Source organism: Eulemur rufifrons, chromosome 3, assembly GCF_041146395.1.
Source record: "Eulemur rufifrons isolate Redbay chromosome 3, OSU_ERuf_1, whole genome shotgun sequence".
Taxonomy (NCBI): domain Eukaryota; kingdom Metazoa; phylum Chordata; class Mammalia; order Primates; family Lemuridae; genus Eulemur; species Eulemur rufifrons.
This window is the reverse complement of record NC_090985.1, coordinates 18,052,331-18,074,186: the sequence shown is the minus strand read 5'-3', so window position 1 is coordinate 18,074,186 and position 21,856 is coordinate 18,052,331. Positions and strand designations below refer to the sequence as shown.

At 38.6% G+C, this 21,856-nt stretch overlaps 1 protein-coding gene across 2 annotated transcripts in view; it reads right to left on the bottom strand.

Moving 5' to 3' along the window:
* Positions 1-13,692, bottom strand: part of TJP1 (tight junction protein 1) — a 220,449-nt gene extending 206,757 nt beyond the window's left edge. For both annotated transcript variants that reach the window (XM_069466681.1, XM_069466682.1), the window contains exons 1-2: positions 13,520-13,692; positions 2,553-2,685 (exon numbers count right to left, since the gene is read on the bottom strand). In XM_069466681.1, coding sequence (XP_069322782.1) covers positions 2,553-2,685; positions 13,520-13,692 — 306 coding nt within the window. The remainder of the gene's footprint in view (positions 1-2,552; positions 2,686-13,519) is intronic.
* Positions 13,693-21,856: the final 8,164 nt, after the last annotated feature.

Genomic DNA, 21,856 nt, shown 5'->3' with positions numbered 1-21,856 from the left:
TTTAATAAGAATTTTTATAAATTTTAAAAATAGTATGGAATATGACAAAATGTTCAGTCTTTTTTGAACTGGAACATTTATGAAGAGATATCTATGGTGAGCTAAATTATTTCCTAAAGGGAATAAGAATCATCTATTCCTATATAATTGAAAGTCATTACACACCCTTTACTAAGTATCTTCCTTTAGACTTTGTGCCTAAGGTTTCAAAACTTGGTTCTCCATGATTATATTACAAAGTCAACTTCCTTAGAGAACCAATTCTGAACACCTTTCACCTCCTATGAAACCCTTTCCTAACCCATACTTTTTTCTAAAAGTATACTACTTCCTCCCTTTAAAAAAGAAGATAGAATTGTAAAAGTACAGGGAAAAAAATCTTTTTTAGCACCATGCCAAAGATGCTGTATGTCTCTACAAATTTTGGATATTATAGTACTAATTGCCATATCTTATGGCAGAAAGTGGGAGTAGCCACGTTGTTAAGCGCTTCCTTTTATTTTTTTATTGTTGGGAAAATCAGTTTATTGCTATTCTAAAAATGGAACATGTTCATTGTAAAAATTTCTAACATTCTAAAAATGTTCAAAGAGTAAAACAAATATAAATTGCCGCCCACCCCCCATGACTGCGAAAACCTGGGAAAGAAAACGAACGCACATTGCAAAAAACCCAAATTGATTGTAGCAATCAGATTTCATTAATTAACAGATTAATATGAAAGAGAAATGAAATGTCAGTATACCAAAGTCCATGCCCTCTCAATGCATTCTCCATAAGTAGAAAACTCAAATCAAAAAAACATAGTCCATGAAGCTCTGTAAACCATTACACCAGAACACACACAGCTATTCCCTGGAATCAGCCTTCTGTGAACTTCAATTTTTCCTCCCTTTTAACCTCAATGTCAAAATGCCTTCCCTTCAGGGATGCTAAGACATTTTAGTTTTTAGATAAAGTCAAAAAGGAAAGGCCAGCAAAAAGAAAGAAATTAATTCTGCACCTGGGTAGTGTTATTCTTTTCCTTGCTTGGACTGTGTACTAACGTCAGCCAAATCAACTTTCATGTAATGAGGCAGAGAATAAGCTATCAAATTTTTAAACATATTTATCATGATAAAAAGACAACTCTATTTGCTACATTTTCTTCATAGTGAAAATAACCCATTTCTGTTTGTGGGACACTGAAGGCAAGCTTACATGAAGTAAAGCTTTTTTCTGTCATATTCTAGAGAAATTTTAACCTCTTCCCCAACCAGAATGATTCTGTTTAAGCAAGTACACATATTTTATGACATGTCAAATTCATCAGTTATCTGATGATGCTTTAGTAATGAAAATATTTAGCATGATAGAAAAAAACCCTCTTAACATTTCAATTTCTATTTTTATATTCCAACAAATAATTCAAATTTGTTTCTCAATGAACTTAAAGTTTCATTTTTGAAAAGCAACCCACTTAATTTTAAAGTATATTTATATTTTCTTTAGTCACTTTAATTGTTAGGTGTATTTAGCAAGAATTTTCTGCCTTTTTACTTCTTTTCTCAGTTGTTGGTTAAACATAGGTCACATTTTACCTTCTTATGTCTTGTGTCATAAACTGTTCAAGACCACTTTTAAGTAAAATATTTGAATAAAATTATTTTAGTAAACGTGAAAAAATTTAAGTAAAAAGTAAAAAAAAATAGAGCACTCCCATTTACTGAGCCTTTATTTTCATTAATTATAGGTAAGACATGTAAAAGACGGGATTTTATTTCAGACTTGGATACTAATTTTTGAAACAATGGTCAATGGTAACTTTATAATTCAGAAGTTTGCAGAACTCAAAGGAGAGAAATACACACATCTAGTCTACTAAGCATCCTAAACATTCGTTAATTTGCCATTGAACCCTATGATACATACATCTGAATAAACCTTTTCACAGCAGAGAAAACCCTAGTATTTCCTTTATGGCATTATGGTATCTTTCTTATTCAAGGGGGGCCTGAAAGTGTCAGTGTTCCTCCAAAAACATGCATGAATTTACCACATACCCATACGAAAACCTGTCATTTGGCCTGAAAAAAAATATGACCATTAATGTTAATCACTTAGAACAGAAAGAAAGTACCATCGTTAACTGAACTGGGATCTGCTGTAATAATATTAGAGTAATTATTGTCTGGCACTACCAGGAAGTTGGGTGTTTGGAGTTAATCAGATACTTAAGTCCCTACTTATATTAACATGTGGATTTGTGACTTTCTAAGAAATTTATATTAATACTCTATTGAACTTAATTCAATTTTTCTTGTAGAGTTCAGGAAGCATTTCTCTATTTTCATCTTTGCATCAGAATCATCATTATGAACCATTTATTATAAATGTATCATATGCATTCCAGTTAAGAAAGCATTCTGGTTGGTAACCTGTTGGATAAACCATTTTTAAATAACAAATGCCTACCACAAAATAAGCTTGTTGCATTTTTATGAAAATAAAAAATAAAATAAAAACTTTCATATTACTTGAAAAATGAGAAAAGCATTGGCCAGTCCACTTACAGTGAGTTCACAGAAATCGAAGCTATCAAGGCTTTTGCTTCTGTGTAGTCTCCCTTTAATTCGTCTTAAAGAGGGTTTTCCTTGGCTGACACTAGAAGTAGCACCATTAGGATTTTCAGAGGATGGCGTTACCCTGCAAAAAGGGAAAAAATTCTTAAAAAGACATATTTACAGGTGAGCACATTTCTCAAGTTTGAAGTAAACATTTAATTGGGGCTAGCTTAGAAAATGTCATGCTCTTTTTTTTCAACCAAAAAGCTAAGAACCACAGTGGAGCTACATTCTATTAGACACCTTTTCTAAATATTTCTTAGCAGCTGGCTACTTTAGAAATCTTAGAGTTCAAATATTCCAACACTAAGATTCATTAAAAGTCAGCTCTGCAACCTTCAAAGAAGCAGTTAAGACTAGACTGAAGTTACCGAGGTAACTCAGGGGTATCTGCTTCCCTCTGGGCAGTTACTTATCCGGCACTCAGTCCGGTGCCTGGTGCACCCAGTACAAGTCAGCTACTATTGTGCACATCCACAGATACTGTTCAGCATGCCTAAATAACTCCTACAAATTTAAACATGACAGTCAACACTTAATTCAGCATAAGTATGGAATCAAGAAAACACAGATAAGAAACAGCAAATAATGTAAGTTATATAAAGAGTGCACAATGGGATACAAGTACATACATATAAACACAGTCTCCAGACTGGCATATGCTCTCTCGTTTCTATATCACTACTGGTGGCAGTTAGAAAAAACCAGCCAGAAAGAAGATGCCTGGGGTACCTGCAAGGAAACTGCTCAGTAGATACTATCTTGGAAATGGTAACATTTATAAAGTAATGATACTGATTTCTGTGGTTTATGAAAATCAGTTTCCTTATTTTATGATTGTATCTCCTGTTTGTGATATAATCTATGTTAAAATATTTATCAACCTTTGTGACCTACTTAATTTTTTATATTTAAAATGTCGTCTGAAAAGGATAATACAGGTCTCTAATTGCTTAAAAAAGACACACAAGATGGACTATCAGCAAAATAAATTTGATTTATATATTAGTAAGTAAATATAATAAAACAGACTAGGTATGGCTACAGTTTAGAATAAGAGTAATACATCCATATAGTTAAAATATTTAAAGAGTATAGAAAGATACAAAAATGGAAATTTAAAGCTGCCTTCCTCTCCCTCATCCCAAACCCCCATCCCTTTTCCAAAAGCAACCACTATTAACAGTTCTTCGTATTGTATAACCACTCAAATACTCATGCTTATCTATGCGTGTATTTATTTCCTTTTAAATTTTTTTAGTAAGGTGACCAAATTGTTCATATTTTCTGCACCTTATCTTTTTCACCTAATAATACACTTTGAAGCCCTTCCTATAATAACCCATACAGAACTATTTCATTCTTTTTAACGGCCAAACAGTACTCCATGATATAGATGTAACATAATTTATTCAACCATTGCCCTACTGAGGGGCATTTAGTTTGTTTTCAAATGTTTGCTATCACATCATAAAGCAATGATCATCCTTGACAACATCTTTGGGTACACATGTAATATTTACTTAGGAAAGACTCCTGGAAGTAGAAATGCAGGGTCAGAGGTAGGAACTTTCTAAAGGTTGATAGTTACTGCCTTTCAAAAAGGCTGTACAAATCTGCACTTCCATCAACAATATATGAAAATGCCTATTTGGGGGAGTCCTTAAACACACGGCAACTTCACCACATTATTATTTTATAATTTGACCCCTCCCCACCCTTCATTATTACATTTTTGCCTTGACGAACTGCTGCTTCTGTACAAAGGACTATTATAGGGCTTCCCACCATGAATATGGCTTTGTCAATTGATCTTTATATGCCTATTAGTTTGTGCTTGTTATATTTTGAATCTTTTTTATTAGATGCCTTAATGTTTAGGACTCATTTTTTAGGGATTTAATCTTTTATCATATAAAAAGATTCTGTGCCAATTAAAGATTTTACCATAAATGCCATTTTATCTGATGATAATTTTCCCTATCTACATTTTTACATTAACCTTCTCCTGGTTTATCTTTGTTGTGTGCTTATATCTTCAACCTTTCCAAGTCTCTCTCTCTTTTCTTTTTTTAAGTTGTACCTTTAACATTGGTAAATAGCATCTAGCTGGACTGTTTTCTTTTTACCCAATCTAAGAGTCAATAACTTTTGAGAGGAACTTAATCCACTGAAATTTATTGTTTATTGATATGTTTAGATTTTTCCTGCAATCTTGTCTTACGGTTTTTTTTTAAATGCTTTCTTCTTTGTTTTACCATCTTATTAGTATGATTAAGTTTTCTTTGTCCCCACCCACCCTGGGACTTTTTCCCCTTCCAATCAGTAGTTTGAAAGTTATATATCTTATTATGGCAACTCTAACTCTAGCTAACTAACTACATAAACACACACACATTAACATATCTATATATGTATCTATATACACACACTTATATGTACACAGACATACACACACACATATAAACTCACATTTTCCTATCAACACTGAGGGTTCATCAGTATTCTCACCTCCACTTAAACAATAAATGGCATTAGCACATCTTCATTTCCCTTCTTTCCCAGCATCCCTACACACCCACTAAAAGGCCCTAACCCCCTCTTGGAAACAGTTTCCAGATTTCCTAACTTCTTGTTCATAGTTGTTTGTTTGTTTCTTTGTTTATTTTTGAGATAGAGTCTCACTCTGTCACCCTGGGTAGAGTGCAGTGGTGTGATCACAGCTCACTGCAACCTCCAACTCCTGGGCTCATGTGATCCTCCTGCCTCAGCCTCCCGAGTAATTGGGACTACAGGCACGCGCCACCACACCTGGCTAATTTTTCTATTTTTTGTACAGACAGGGCCTTGCTCTTGCTCAGGCTGGCCTCGAACTCCTCACCTCAGGCAATCCTCCCACCTTGGCCTCCCAAAGTGCTGGGATTATAGGCGTGAGCTATCATACCTGGCCCTGTTCATACTTCTGATCCTCTTTGCTCTTTTGAGATTCTTTAGCTTACTCCTCCAGATTGCTCATTTGATTTTCAGTTTTGTGAAATCAGCCATTCCCTTTTCTATCAATGAGCAAATTTTAAACTTGTAAAGCATCTAGTGTTTTTTAATTAATGCGATTTTTTATTCCATGTTTCTGAAAATAACCATGTTAATCCAATGTTTTTCCACTTGTTCAGGGATTAGTTTTTCTGTTTTTTTAATTTGGTAATTCTCTAGATACTAGCTTTCTTTAACTGCTTGGTGATTTTTAGTTCTACTTATATTTGTATTGGAGAACGTCTATTTCTCCACTGTAGCGTCTACTGTGGCCTTCAGTAACTCTGGCAGAGAGATGGGACATGCTGCCAGGAGGTTTGTGAGGCAGCATCTCTTCCTGGTGAGGGGGACTCAGTAGCTACCTCCAGTTCAGCCCCGTCTCTCTGGCCCCAGTGCCCACATTTACTGCATTATGAAGTAAGAAAGCACCACTGCCGTCCTCTACTTGGCAAAAACCAGTGAGGAGGAGGGGTCAACCAAGCTAGCGCATCAAATCTGATTAATTCCCTGTGTGCCCCCTGCTCTTCCATCCCACAATGCTACTTCAAGCTGTGCCTCGGGGGCAATCTCCTCCTGCATGTGCTCTGGGCAATGGCTCTGCAAGGTTCTTCCCTCCGTACAGATATCCCACATACCTACTAACTACATTCCTGAGAGTGCTCAAAAACGCTGGTCCACTGATGGTGTTCTTTATTGTTTACTCACACTACTATTAATTGTGTTGTCATTTTTACAATTAATTGTATTTCATTGAATTTCCAATGAGTCCTTTCAACTTAAAATTGAAAAGTAAAAATTTAATGATGCCACTTTCATGATTCTCATTATAAAGAGAAGCACATTGTACAGCTTTGCTCTCTTCTCTGCAGGGTAAAAGCTTCCATGAAAACAATGAACTTTATTCAAAAGAGAGCACAGGATAAAGAAAAATAGAGTTACAGAACACTATACAAGTCAACTTTTCTCCTTATTTCTTCTCTCTCACTTTATTTTGATAGCACTGGTAGGTGTGATCATATTTTAGGAAGTTAATGCAAACATAATATAAATTTTTTGATAAGGAAATCTGTCTAGTATTTTTTTTTTTTTTTTTTTTTTGAGACAGAGTCTCACTCTGTTGCCTGGGCTAGAGTGCCATGGCGTCAGCCTAGCTCACAGCAACCTCAAACTCCTGGCCTCAAGCAATCCTCCTGCCTCAGCCTCCCGAGAAGCTAGGACTACAGGCATGCGCCACCATGCCCGGCTAATTTTTTCTATATATAGTTTTAGTTGGCCAGATAATTTCTTTCTATTTTTAGTAGAGACAGGGTCTCACTCTTGCTCAGGCTGGTCTTGAACTCCTGACCTCGAGCGATCCACCCGCCTCAGCCTCCCAGAGTGCTAGGATTACAGCCGTGAGCCACGGCGCCCGGCCTGTCTAGTATTTTTTATAAGTTTTTCTCTCATCTGACTTAAAAAAGGCATCACTATTTTCTCTTTTTTCCAAACCTAAAAGCCTAAAACCTAAAACCTGCAATAAGAATTTATTTTATGTATTTATTTTCTGAGATGGGGGTGGTCGCACCATGTTACTCACGCTGGTCTTGAACTCCTAGGCTCCGGTGATCCTCCTGCCTCAAGTGAGACAGTAGGAATTTATATCTACCCAATTTTATAGATGGCTGACAGCCAAGAAATTTATCCAAGTTAATTAAATGTAATACTAAATCCAGTGACAAAGTAAAACAGGAAAAAAAGAGCATAAATATAATTAGAAGAATGAACCCATCCCCTCCCCAACAGGAACATAATTAAAAACATTTAATAACTAGTAGAGCTGAACCAGGTGAGTATCAGCGCTGGACTCACCCTGCCCACAGACTCTGCAAGAGGATGGTACCTTGTCTTAAGAATTTAACCAGGCTCCTACAAAGTCGTTTAGGTAACTTTAAAGCTTTGACCAGGTCTTTGTGAAGCTAAGGGGTTAAACGTTAAAAGGCATATGGCTCAGTAATGACCCCCTTTCCTTTGGTGGGGAATAAATAAAAGAATAAAAACTGATCCAGATAGTAATGTAGAATGTTAACTGTAGCGTAAGTATAGGTGGTTTTGTAGGACCACTTAAGTGTTCTTTTTAACTTATGACTGTCTCTGAGAATTAATATTTGTCCTGAGGAGGGGGTACGGTCAGTTTTCTGCTGGACACTCACAAGAATACGGAGGCATATTTACAACTCAGACGAGAAGAGCTGTACTTGGGGACAAAAAGTCCATTGAGGATAATTCCACCTGATGTGGAATATAAGTGGTTTTGTGTTTGTTTTTTTTTTTTGTTTGTTTGTTTTTTATCTCAAGGTACCACTCTTTCCTAACCCTGATGGTGTGGATCAGAACTGAGACTTTGGAGATTATTCCCCCAATATTTGGGGAAATGATGCTTAATGACAGGGAAAAAAGGTTAGGAACTAAGGTATGAACACCTTGTATATTTTTCCTTGAACTGTAGGGAAATCAAAATTTAGCTTACAATGAAGTTTTACTTTTCCTAATTCATAATTCCACTTTAGCATCCCCAGAGGGTAGTTGGGGAGAAAATTTCTGCCTCTCTCCACCCCTTTCAGAAAGTTCTGTTGCAAGAGCTTTTTTAACTTGTGGGCACAGTTGAAGTGCATGAAAGGCAGAAGCCCAGGGTCCATCCCCTCATTCTACTTCCTGCTCCCACAGGATAAACACACACCAGCAGGCTGGTCCCTGGAGGCAGACCCCCTGTGCCCCTCAACCACTTGCTGTACCCATTTCCCTCCTCTTCACCTGACACTGCTAGGCCAGGCCTTGTCTGTGCTGCAAGCTCCATCACCTTAGCTCCTGAGGAGAGGGAGGGGGGCTAAGGTGGCCTGCTTTGGCACAACTTCCTAGACAGGCCCTCATTTCGGTGACAGCTGGCACGTGCCCAGATATTATCAACATCCTTGGTCGAGGATACCAATCCAATCAATCCCACCAATCATGCCACGCCTGCACTGACAAACCTCTGTTGGGCTCTCTGTCGGCCGCAGTCCAAACATGGACTGCTATACCTTCAACACAGTATAGCAAAGTCCTTTAAATCTCGCAGATAATCTAAATTTTCACTAGTCCAAACTACACACATGGCAATGCAACACAACTTCTTGACATTCTCCAACCATCCCTCCCATACCCTTCCCTCTACTGGAATGCCTTTCTACTCCCCATTCTTGGAAGCGGGACTCCCCCAAGGGAGCCTTAGGTTTTCATTTTCTTTGTGTATAATTCAGGAGTTTGGTTCTCAAGCATTTCTGACCACAACCCACTTGGGACAAACAACTCCCAAGCTCATCTACCTCACCCATTTCTAATTTCCAGTGGAAAATAACTCAGTAACAAAGAATTGGGGAAAAATAAATAATCAAGATGGTAAAAACAAAGTTGTACAAGGATAAAACTATCAACAAAGTAACACTTAATATTCCCCTACAAGATATTAATTTTAAGATATCGGCAATGGACAGCCACAACCAACTCAAGAGAATGCTAATGACGATTAGCAAAACACCCTTCCCTCAATGGAGGGAACAGCAAACAACAGCATGAGAACAGGGGCCCAAGATACTGCTCAGTAGGGCAGCTGACTTAAAAGGATACTGAATCCTTCTGAAGGATATTTCAGGAAAAGCTAGTAAATGCTAATTTTTGACTTCAGAAAGCTTAATAACTAACTTAACAGGTTCATGGTAAATGGCCTTTTGTTGTACTTACAAATGATAGTGTAATTGCCTGTAATTTGTTCATTAAAAAATTACGAAAGGACTTGGATAGTAGAGCCCTTCACCTCCCATCAGGAGGATCTCAGTGACCCAAGAGTAGGCCCTGGACCACCCTTGGAAAAATGATGCTCTATGGGACACTTCCCAGTCTTTTTTTTTTTTTTTTTTTTTTTCCTGTTTTCAGTTGTTTTCTCTTTCTAGATTGTCATCCTCCTGATCAATTGTCTTTTTTAACCCCCCAAACTGGCACAAAATCTAGTGTCTGACTCTGGGCAAGTCAATGACCTCACTTGTAAGACTGGGAAAATATAGCACCTACCTTACAGGGTGCTGTAAGATAAATAATGACAGGATGCTTGGAAAGCACTTATATAAGGTCTAGCAAGTAATAGCTCAATGAATGGCAGCTCTTAGTATTTTCAGAATCTGATTAATGGATGACTATTTGAGTGAATACATTGATACGGCATGGCCTTCAATAATCAATGAATCAAATAACCAGGAAAAATACTTCTAGAAGTATGAAGAAAATGAAACAACACCCTTTTTCTTCCTAAGATCAGTGGAAACACTCCTAAAAGCACTTAGTACCAAAAAGTCAAGACTGTGACAGTAAAATTATCATGAAAATATTTTTCATAAAATAGACAGGAGTTACTATTATTTGGGACTCACACCCACTGAACAGCAAGGTGAATGTCACCTTATTTAGAATGTCACCTTATTTAGAAAAAGAGTTTTTGCAGATGTAATTAAGTTAAAGACCTCGAGAAGAGATCATCCTGGATTATCCAGGTGGACCCTAAATCCAATGACAAGTGTCCTTATAAGAGACAGAAGAGAAGACACAGAGACACAGAGGAGAAGGCCGTGTGAAGGTGGAGGCAGAGAATGATTGGCGCAGCCACATAGAAATCCAGGAAGAGGCAAGGAAGGATCCTCCCCTAGAGCCTTCAAGGTGTGCGGCCCTGCCAACACCTTGATTTTGGACTCCTGGCCTTCAGAACTGATAAGAGAATAAATTTCTGTTGTTTTAAACCACCAAGTTTGTGGTAATCTGTTACAGAAGCCCCAGGAATGCAGAGCCCCCCTGCTTTTCACCATTGGCAATTATAAGAGGCCCCGAAGGAAGACAGCAGGCTGACCAAACTTATACCTGCCTCAGGTACAGGTAACCAGCCTTCATTCCTGGTTCCTAAACAGTAACGATTCAGAACCAAATACTGCAAACACTCCTACTTCCTATGTTTCTTGGAGAAGAAAGGGACAAGTAGAAGTGGGTTCCTGCAGGTTCCACTGATGAGGGTCTGATTGTTTGTCTTCTTTAGTTTTCACCTAAATGTGTCTGTAAATATAAAATTCCTTCAGGGATTTGCAGAGGCAATCAGAAAGACAAAAGATACTGCACAAAGGAAAACCGATGGGCACAAATGCCCACATGAGATGGAAGTGTGGAAACAGCACAAGATCATTCAGTCCTGCCCACTACACTGGAGTAAGCTTTGCAGGCACACAGTCTTTCCGTACAGACTGCAATAATTTAAAGACTGAGAAACATGGACAGAGAGCATACCAATTTTCATGAACATCTTCATATATGCCATGACCAATTTTCATAGTACGACCTCACATTTTGTAAATGGGCCATAAGTCAGCGCATTCCAAGGTCAGCCAGGCATTGCTGAGGTCCGCTATTGGTTTCCACCCACCACTCTGGAGTCAAGACCTACATCCTCCCATCTTCTAGACACGTAAGGTGCCTTATGTCTCAAAGTCTCCACGTGCAGTTGCTATGACACTGGCAAAATGAGACGTTATCTAGAAAAAAGATTCAGAGGGTATAAGAGATAAATGAATTAGGCAGCACGATATTCTCCAACTTAAAAATATAAAGCATTATATATCTATGTTTAAAAGTACCACCTATTCCAGGGTCTTTGAACAGTATGCTCTTCCCTTTGCCACTATAGAAACTAGATTAACATTTACAAATTAACATTAAGTGGAAATTCTGAAACGCTTCTCTAAGATCATGGAAAAGTTCAACAAAAGCCCCCTGCCTTTTCCAGGCCATCTCTTAGTAAGATGGTTTTTATCTCTGGCCCTAACTTGCTGCCTGCCTCAAACATGAATTGCTTGAGTACAAAAGTTACCTGGGTTTTATTTTCTTGTGTCCTCTCTTCACAAATTCCGTGTTTGGGGAATACGTTTTCAGAAGCAGCACTCCAATGAAGAAAAAGAATAAACCTAGTTCCCTAACTTTGTGATCAAATGCTGCTAACAATGATGTTTAATAGCTCCTCAAATATTATACCCACATCTTAATTTTTAAATTGAACATCAAGAAAAAAGATTTCCTTAACATTATTTCCCAGTCATGCACCATTAAGAATTCATTTATTCAACATGTATTTATTGAGAAGCTATTTTGCACCAGATGTTGCAGAGGATTTAGCAATGGACTAAACAGACAAAAACCTCTCTCATGCACCTTACATTTTAGTGGTGCATAAATAGTGTGTTAGATATTGAGAAGTGCTCAGGAGAAAATCAGGATGGAGGATAATACTGCTGGTGCTGACATTTTCCCCCATACATCATCAATCTGAGACGTCATCTTCAAATGTTACTGCTTCTTCCTTCACAGTAGTGACATTCTTCACTTATTTGCTAAAATCTTGTTTCACGAACATTTCTTAATTCAACTGATGCCAACTTTTACCAGTTTAGTCTTTGACGTGCTGTCACTTGCTGTCCGTCAAATCAAAATATCTTTTGCAGAATAAATATCTTTTAAAAAAAATTGGTGGGGGACAGGGAAGAAACCTAGCATATACTAAGCACCTATTACTCAGCCAGCCACAGTGGTAGACACTTTGTATTCATTATCAGAGGTGATGTGTGTGTAACCCCATGAGGTAGAGAATAAGGTTCTCCTTTTACTGAGGAAGAAACAGATGCTCCAGAGGTCACACCGTAAGTGGCACAGCTGAAATCTGAACTTTGCTGCCCATATTTGTTTTCTTACCTTCAAAACTCCCCACTATTGGGATTCTTTTTTTTTAATCCTTTTTTCTTTTTGGCTGATCCATCTTTATATACCTTAGTAAGGATCATTCTTTCATGTTGTCTTATATAGCAGAAATTACTTTCCTCAAATACCTAAAAGCAGACCTCACCTCTTTTCTCTACAACCTTAGGATTAGACTAGAGAGCATGTTCAATTGAATTCAATAAAACCTTTATGAACTACACAGACCACTGATTTTAAAATTAAAATGATCACCGTCTATCACGATTATTGGCATCTTTTTTTTCTATAATCATCTTCCCTTTACTTGATTATTTCTTTTGCGATAGAGCTTTAAGCCTAAATAAAGCCAATGGAATGCCTAGGTGGCCACTGGGCTTCCAAATGGCATACTTAAATGCTAATAAAATACAATATATATGCCTACAGATAATCAACAACGTAAACCAGTAACTTCCAGACATTTTTCTTTAAGGGTGTTCTTTTCCCATTACCTCAATAACAGTTTCCAGGTCGGAGGAACTGGAACGCCTGCAGATAAAATACAGTCCCTGACAATGCAATTATCATCTTGCAACTTACTCCCTTTGCCGTGGGAGCGGCCCATCTTTTACTATGTACTCAACATACTCAACAACAGATGGATTTTGAGAAATAATAGAAAAATGCATAGTGATAATAAATTGTTCCTTGTCTCCAAGACTGGCTGGAAATTCTGAGCCAGAACTCGCTGGAATGGAGCTCAAAGGACAGACAGAGGCGGGAGGCCGGTGTCCGGGTGCGGCTACCCGGGGTCCCCAGCCGCTCCCTCGCTGCAGCGCGCCGCTCTACGTGTCGCCGGGCACAGCGAGGGTCGCGGCGGAACCAGCCCGCGGGATCGCCGCACGCGGCTGCGCTCGGCCCAAGGGGTTCGGAAATGGCTGCTGCGCCCCGCGCTCTCCGCGCACCGTCGGGCCCGGCTGCCGTGGCCTCGCTGCCCGCCCGCCCAGCCCAGCCCGGCCGCGGCCCGGGTCGCGGACCCCGCTACGGTCCCCGCCCCAGCGGCCCCGGCCCGCGCCCCGTCCGGGGTTGGGCTCTACGCCCGTGCTCACCACAGCTTCCTCTTGAGCGGCAGGAGGCTGCCGCGGTTGGAGGGGGTGACGCCGATGGCCATCTGCAGCACCGTCAGGTATTTCTGGTACTTCATCTTGTCCCCGCTCCGCTCGCGGGCAGGGCCCCGCCGCCGCCGCCGCCGCCGCAGACACAACCCCTCCAAGCGCCGCATAGATCAGCTCTGGGCCATCCGCCGCCGCCACTGCTCCCGCCGCTCCCGCCGCCGTCGCCGTGCGCGCCGGCTCCCACTCCCACTCCCGCTCGCGCCGCTGCGGCCGTGCGTGGCCCGGCTCCCGCTCCCGCCGCCGCCGCCGTCGCCGTGCGTGCCCGGCCTCTCCCGCTGTCGCCGTGCGTGGCCCGCAGCTCCCGCCGCCGCCCCGCCTTCCTCCCCCGGGAGCCGTCGCCTCCGCGGTGCGCACCCGGCGGGCCGTGCGGGTCTCCCGGCGGTCGCCCTTGCCTGCCCCGCTCCCGGAGCAGTGGGGCGAGGTCCGGCCGCCTGCACCGCCCAGGCCCTAAGTCCCGCGTGCCTCAGTTTCTTTAGCGGCTGACAGGAGTTCATTTTCAACCGTTTGAAACCTGAGGGAATCCCAACGACACGCTTACAGAGCAGAGAATATTTTATTTATAATGACCACTTATGATTTGTGACCGTCATTTATGTGTTCTATCCTGAAGTGATTGACGATTTTATATTTATATATAATATATGTTGCATATTCATACTGTGTATATGTACACACATATGTAGTCCTTGCTTGCAAGGTACTGGACAGTGGAAATGGCTGTGAACTCTGCAAAACTGGCCTTGATAATGGAAACAATTAAGATTGTTCCATGACTTTTAAAAATTCTGTCAAAACATTCGAAACTTACTTAACTGATGGTTACAAATGTACTGTATAGGGAAATGAAAAAATAGAAAAACTAATAATTTAATACAATGCAGTTTAAAACTTAACATCGAGAATTTAAGTGCTTGATTTCTTTGCAAAAAAATATCAAGAGTAATTTGAATAGCACTTGTTTTCTTCTAGTGTAACTGTTATTATACACTAAGAGAGCATCTTTTCTGTACTATTGGCAAAGCATCATGATTAGATTGCACTCAACATTTTATCCATTGTGCTTCTAATGTTGTGCAATATCTCAGAGAGTTCCTTAAATTTAAAATTTTTGTATGGACATCACTTCCTTTGGGGCATCCTCATCCTTTTTTATCACAACCGCTTTCCTCATTTCATTGTGCATTGAGTAAGTTTCACTGGCTGCACATCTAGAGTTTCTGGAAAGTCAATATTCCCACAGTTGTCTATTTCTTCTGTAGTACTTCATTTATAGTCTATTCGAATTTCACTTCAATTCCATCTTTATCATTTTTTTGTTTGTTTCTTTGCTGCACTTTCATCTTTGTTAGCCAATTCCTTCTTTTAATGATCCATTTTTACACAATGCTGTGTGGATTTATCACTTAGAGAAAAGGAAGCAACACAATTGCACACTTTGCTGTCAGTGCCTAATTGAAATAACAGATGTGCGATGACCAATCCCTGACAGACTTTGAAAGAGCTGCTGTGGTTGTTTACTAATCTTGGTAGACATCTGCTGTTTCCATAGGGATTTGTGGACTAAAGAGCTGGCAGCAAAGTTTGTACTACATGCCTTTGCTCACAGTTAATATGCCATGGTAACTGAAATTTGAAACATTTTGTTGAGGGACTGATGTTATTTAACTGAATAGCTGACATCAGGCATATCTGAACCTGTAAAGCCAGAAGTGCCTATTTGTGTGTGTGTGTGTGTGTGTGTGTGTGTGTATACACAGTATGTGTATGTGAACAGTGCCAATAATAAGCGCCTGTGCACCCACCAGGCAGACTTATCAAATGTTAGCTGCCTTTCTCCACAGTGCATCCCTCTTGTACCTCTGTTGAAATTTCATCTTCAAATTAATTAGCACATAAGATTAGAACAAAACAATCTCCTTCTGGTATGGGTTCCCAACATGATTTCACAATCATTTAGATAGGAAAGCAGGTGTAAATATTTCACTTTTATTTATGCAGAAGTTTTAGGTCTCACATAAAATGAAGAATTGGCAGATCTCTGACACTTCAATTGTATATTCACACATGGGAGAGGGCCTTGGAGCAGTACTTTTAAGAAACATCAGGGTCTGTCCTTATGTATTCACCATTTCATATTTATGTTTGGCCTTGTGCATCACCTTGTCATACTACTTTTAATATATTTGATGAAAACATTATACTGTCCTCAAGGATTTAGACAACTGGAGGCTGAGGGACCTATTCAGGATAATGAGAAAAATAAATCTGGGAGAAGCATTTCCAGAATGGTAGAAAATCTGCTACTCCATAAAAGGGGGAACACTGGCAAAATGGTCAAAACCAATGTTTTCAGAACTCTAGAAATTAATCAAAGGCTTACAAAAATCCAAGGAGTGGTCAAGAAAAATTACCGAATCTTTGTAAGAAGAGTGAGCTTTATGGCATTTTGACTTGCCCAGTTCCCGTCTCCTTCTCCATAGCTCTACGGTAGCCTAGTAATCCAACAACCTTAAAACCACAGTAGCTTTGAAAACTAGCTGACTAGCAGCCGGTGGAGGAGGCAAAATGGGTTTAGGTAGTCTCAAAATCCCTATACCAAGAGAGACGTCATTATTTGACCTGTCGGGCAGCACCTTGAAAAGTTCCATTCTCAGGAACTTATCATTATTATTATTTTTTATTTTTTTTTCACTTGGCTCAGAACTTGCTCGGTGTAAACAGCTCTATCCCAAGGGCATTTGTTAAAAACAATCAGTACCAACTGTTTAACATCACAGCTACCTGAGGTAGTAAAACCAGCTGGGATAAACAAGAGGCTAACCAAAAAAATTAAAAGGAAAAATGAGAAATGAGACTCAGCATGCAAACAAACAGAAAATTATGGCCTACACACAGGGAAAAAGGCAGTTAATAGAAATGGTCCCTGAGGAAGGCCTGGCATTTTACTTACTGGACAAACTTTAAATCAGCTATTTATAAATGTGCTTGTAAAACTAAAGGAAACCATATCTACAGAATTAAATGAAAACAATGTCTCACCAAAAAGATATTATAATATCAATAGACAGAAGTTTTTAAAAATAGAAACTCTGGAGTTGAAAAGTATAAAAAGTAAAATGAAAAATTCACTAGAGGAGCTCAATAGTAACATATTTGAACTGGCAGAAGAAAAAGTGAGTCCACTTGAAGATAGGTCAATCAGGATTATCCAGTCTGAGAAACAGAAAGAAAAAAGAAGGCAAATCCATACCCAGACTAAGTGTCTGTTCCACTAAGAATAAAACACTGTCCCTTCCATGGGGACATACCAGGCACCAGAGGATGTGTTAATTTGCTTAAGCAATGAGACCATATCTGGTACAGCAGCTGCAACTGGAGCAATCACGTGGTTAAGCTTATGATTATCCATTGTCATTCTCCAAGATCCATTTGTCTTCCAGGCTAAATAGGAGAGTTGAATGGGAATGTGATAGGAACCGCCACCCCTGCATCTTTCAGTTCCTTGATGATGGCATTAATCTCTGCAGTCCCTCCAGGAATGCAGTATTGCTTTTGGTTTATTTTTCTAGGCAGAGGAAGTTCTGGTGGCTTGCCCTTTGCCTTTCCAACCATAAGAGCCCTCACTCCACAGGCTGGCGAACCAATGTGGGGATTCTGCCAGTTGCTGAGTATGCCTATTTCAATTTGCATTCCAGAACTGGGGAAATGACCACAGGATGGGTTCAGGGACACACTTGGTCCACTGTGAGATGAACCTGAACTAAAAATTCATTGACTACCTGGCCTTCATAAGCCTTCACTCTGACTGGTGGACCACAGTGACATTTTTGGTCTCCTGAAATTAATGTCAGTACAGAGCCAGTGTCCTTTAATCCCTGAAAGGTCTGATTATTTCCTTTTCCTCAGTGCATAATTACTCTGGTAAAAGGTTGTAGATCCCTTTGGGGAAAGCTAGGAGAAAGACTAACTATAAATTTTTGGCAGTATACCAGCTTCCTTCAAAGGAACCTGACTTCCCCTTATTCAAGGAGCTCTGGGTCTATAAATTGGTTCAAGTCTTGGAATTGATTGAGGGGCCATGAGTCTCTGGGTTTTTGTTTTTTTTTTTTAATTCAAGTTAGACTTTTGTTCACTTGACCTAGAACATTTCTGCTTAGAGAATTTGGTATTTCACTTCTAGGAGCACTATGATCAACTTAGCCAATGCCACAGGTCCCGGTAAGTCTGACTGTTCCAATTGCTGCTTTGACTTTGCTGCCCATTATAGCAACCATGTCCACTTTGCCTTTGGTGACTGAGTGCCACCGCTTGCCCCTGCCACTCCAGAATCCAGTTACTCCCACTGCACTGAGGTTTCTCAATTCAATCTCAGCAGGTTCCATGTAAATTCTGGTAAACAAGAATGATCATAGAGCTCTTCCAGGATGATAAGGTTCCCCTCACAAATTTATTTCTCACTGTCATAGTGAAAGATTTATCCTCTAGACCCTCCAAGTCTCACTCTTTTGCCTGGGCTAGAGTGCAGTGGTGTCATTATAGCTCACAGCAACCTCAAACTTCTGGGCTCAAGCGATCCTGCTGCTTCAGCCTCCTGAGTAGCTGGGACTATAGGTGTGTACCACTACACCTGGCTGATTTTTAATTTTTTTGTAAAGACAAGGTCTCACTATGTTGCCCAGGTTGGTCTCAAACTCCTGGCCTTAAGCAATCCTCCCACCTCAGCCTCCCAAGGTTCTAGGATTACAAAAGTGAGCCACCACACCCTGCCTAAATTTATAAAATAATTATGTTTACTATGTTAAAAGAAGTAAAAGAGGCCGGGCGCGGTGGCTCACGCCTGTAATCCTAGCACTCTGGGAGGCCGAGGTGGGCGGATCGTTTGAGCTCAGGAGTTCGAGACCAGCCTGAGCAAGAGCGAGACCCCATCTCTACTAAAAAAATAGAAAGAAATTATATGGACAGCTAAAAATATATATATAGAAAAAATTAGCCGGGCATGGTGGCACATGCCTGTAGTCCCAGCTACTCGGGAGGCTGAGGCAATAGGATCGCTTAAGCCCAGGAGTTTGAGGTTGCTGTGAGCTAGGCTGACGTCACGGCACTCACTCTAGCCTGGGCAACAAAGCGAGACTCTGTCAAAAAAAAAAAAAAAAAAAAGAAGTAAAAGAAAAGCTTAGAAATGTGTGGTAGAAACTATAAAAACAGCATAATTTATGTAATCTATGTAAGTTATGCCTATACATAACTTGTAAATTACAAAGGGTAAAAAATATACCTTTACAGTTGTAAAATCTGTCAAACATCACCTCAATCAAATGATCACAGTTAACTTCACCAATAATGAGACAAACTGACATCACATCCCTTCTGATGTGATGGAATGAAAAGGATGTAACATCTTACTTGTGGTATTCCTGCCAAAAATGACACATGATGGATATTCTACAAAGTAATGGGCCTGTACTGTTCAAAATTGTCAGTGTTATAAAAAATAAAGGCCAAGCAACTGTTCCAGATTTAAAGGAAATGAAAGAAGTAAAAATAAAGTTACTATGAAAGATAGCATGAGATAATTGTCAAAATTTGAATGTGAACTGTATATTAGATAGTAGTATGTCAATGTTGCATTTTCTGAATTTGATTATTCACTATGGTTATGTAAGAGAATGTCTTTGTTTCTAGCAGAGACACATTGAAATATTTAAGGTAAGGAGGTCATTATCTCTGCAATTCTCTCCATTTGTGAATGGTTCAATAGCAATAATAATGATGATGATAAGAGTAAAAAATGACAAAACATATTAGAAAAACAACCAAATAAAACTTCTAAAAGTAAGAAATTAAAAATTGAAATAAAAACAAATGGATAAGTTTAAAAGAAAATTAGACATAAAGGTAAAGAGAGAATTAATAAGAGAAGTGGCACAGAGAGACAAAAAGATGGAAAATATGAAATGAATAGGAGACATGAAAACTAGAGTGAGAAGATCTAATGTAAGTAGCACCTGAAGGAGAAAAGAGGGAGAAATGGGGTAGATGCAACATGTAAAGAGGTATTCACCAGTATTTTCTAGAACTGATGAAAGGACAAATTTATGGTTTCAGGAAGCCCAGTGAATCCCATGCAGGATAAATAAAAAGAAACCCACACCAAGATACATCATAGTGAAATTTCAGACCACTGCAGAAAAAGAGAAAATCTTCAAATAAACCAGAGAGAAAAGACCACTTACGTTCAAATAAATAGCAATTAAAACTGAAACTGATCTCTCAACAGCAGCAAAGGAAGTCCAAAGACCATGGAAGGATATATTCAATGTGCCAAAAGAAAATAACAGCCAAAGAAGAATTCTATAATCACTGAAAATACCTTTTAATAATGATGGCAAAACAAAGACACTTTCAGACAGACAAAAATGGAAGAGAGTTTGCCCCGGCAGACTCTCACTAGAGAATATTCTAAATGATATATGTTAGGCAGAAGGAAAGTTCTCCCAGATGGTCGGCTTGAGGAACAAGGAATGAAGAGTAAAAAAAGTGGAAAATATGTGGATGAATCTAAGCAAATACTGATTAAACAATAATAACAATGTCTTAAAGAATTAAAAAAGGATATTTAAAATACATGGAAATATAACTTGTAAGTTTGGAATTCAGTAAAAAGAAAGTGTTCTAAATTTCTTTTATTATGCAAGGGAAAGTTAAGGGATTTATTAAATTTAGATTTTATTCCATTAAGTGAACATGTTATAATTTCTAAAGTAACTACTAAGGAAATGGACAGAATGCATAACTTTAAAACTACATAGAGGGGGAGACCTTGGAATGATGAAAATACTCAGTAAATCCAAAATAAGGTAAAAATGGAGAAAAAAACCATGGAACAGGTATGCCAAATAGAAAGCACATAATATGTTTGCAGATTTAAACTCAAGTATGTATACAATGTGAATTGTGCCTTTAGGAATGTTACAATATCATGGCCTTAACGATGTAGCCATTGTTAAGGCTAAAAAAATAATTACATTTTTGCATTATACAAGAAAAGATTTAAAGAAAATAAAATTATAACAAAAAATCTGTAAAGAGGAATAAGATAATAAAATTGACACAGTAAATGTTCTGACCTAACTATAGCAGAGTACATTTTTTCCAAGCATACAGAACATGTGCTAAATATAACAAACCATAAAGCAAATACCAATATATTTCACAGGTTTAAACTCATATGGAGTGTATATCCTTAGATCATAAGACAAGCTAGAAATTAGCAAAAATTCTAATGAGAGAAGACCCATTCCTTAGAGATTAAAAGACAATCACACATCAAAACGAAATCATAAAATATTAGTAAATATTTTGAACAGAATTGTAAAAAATATTGCATATAAAATGATGATGATAAAAGCAGAAATTTTTGAAATAGAAAACAAATAGGTTCAACAAAGCCAAAAATTGCTTTATTGATCTTAACAAAATTAAAATATCTGTCAAGAATGATCAAGAAACTAAGGAGGCACAGATAACTAATATGTAGAAACAAAAAGGAGACATACTTAGAGATATTACAGACCTGAGAAAGATAGTACAAGATTAACATGAACTTGAAAAATTTAGACAAAATGGTTAGTTGAAAATACGTAACTTACCAAAATTTATTAGAGAAGAAATAGGAAATCTATAGTAAGAAAGGAAATCTTATAATTATGGTGCCAACACATACCATTTTGCTCAGGACAGTCCCAGTTTACACCTGCTATAGATTAACGCCCATTAATTATTTTCATAACCCCTTTAATTCTCAGAAGTGCTCCAGTTTGGAGGATAAGCCATATGTTCATCCTTCCTACTGACAGCAATTAGAGAAACTAAATCCGTAGTCCAAAATGTTCCTTCTAAAAGAATTCCAGGCCCAGATTCACCAAAAGTTTCTACCAAACATTCATGAAGAAATCATTTTAATCTTAGACAAATTCTTTCAGAAAATAGAAAAAGAGGAAACACTTCCCAACTCTTGAGACTACTATAACTTTGTTACTAAAATCTGGCAAAGACAGTACATGAAAACAAAATTGCAGGTAATCTCACTCATAAACACAGATGCAAAAATCCTAATCCAAATATTTTCAAACTCAATGTAGCAGTGTAGAAAAGGATACTACATCATGACCAAGTTGGTAACATCCTAGGTATTCAAAGTTTGTTTTACATTAGAAGATCAACTAAAAGAGTCTACCATGTTATCATATTAGAGAAGAAAAAAATCATAAC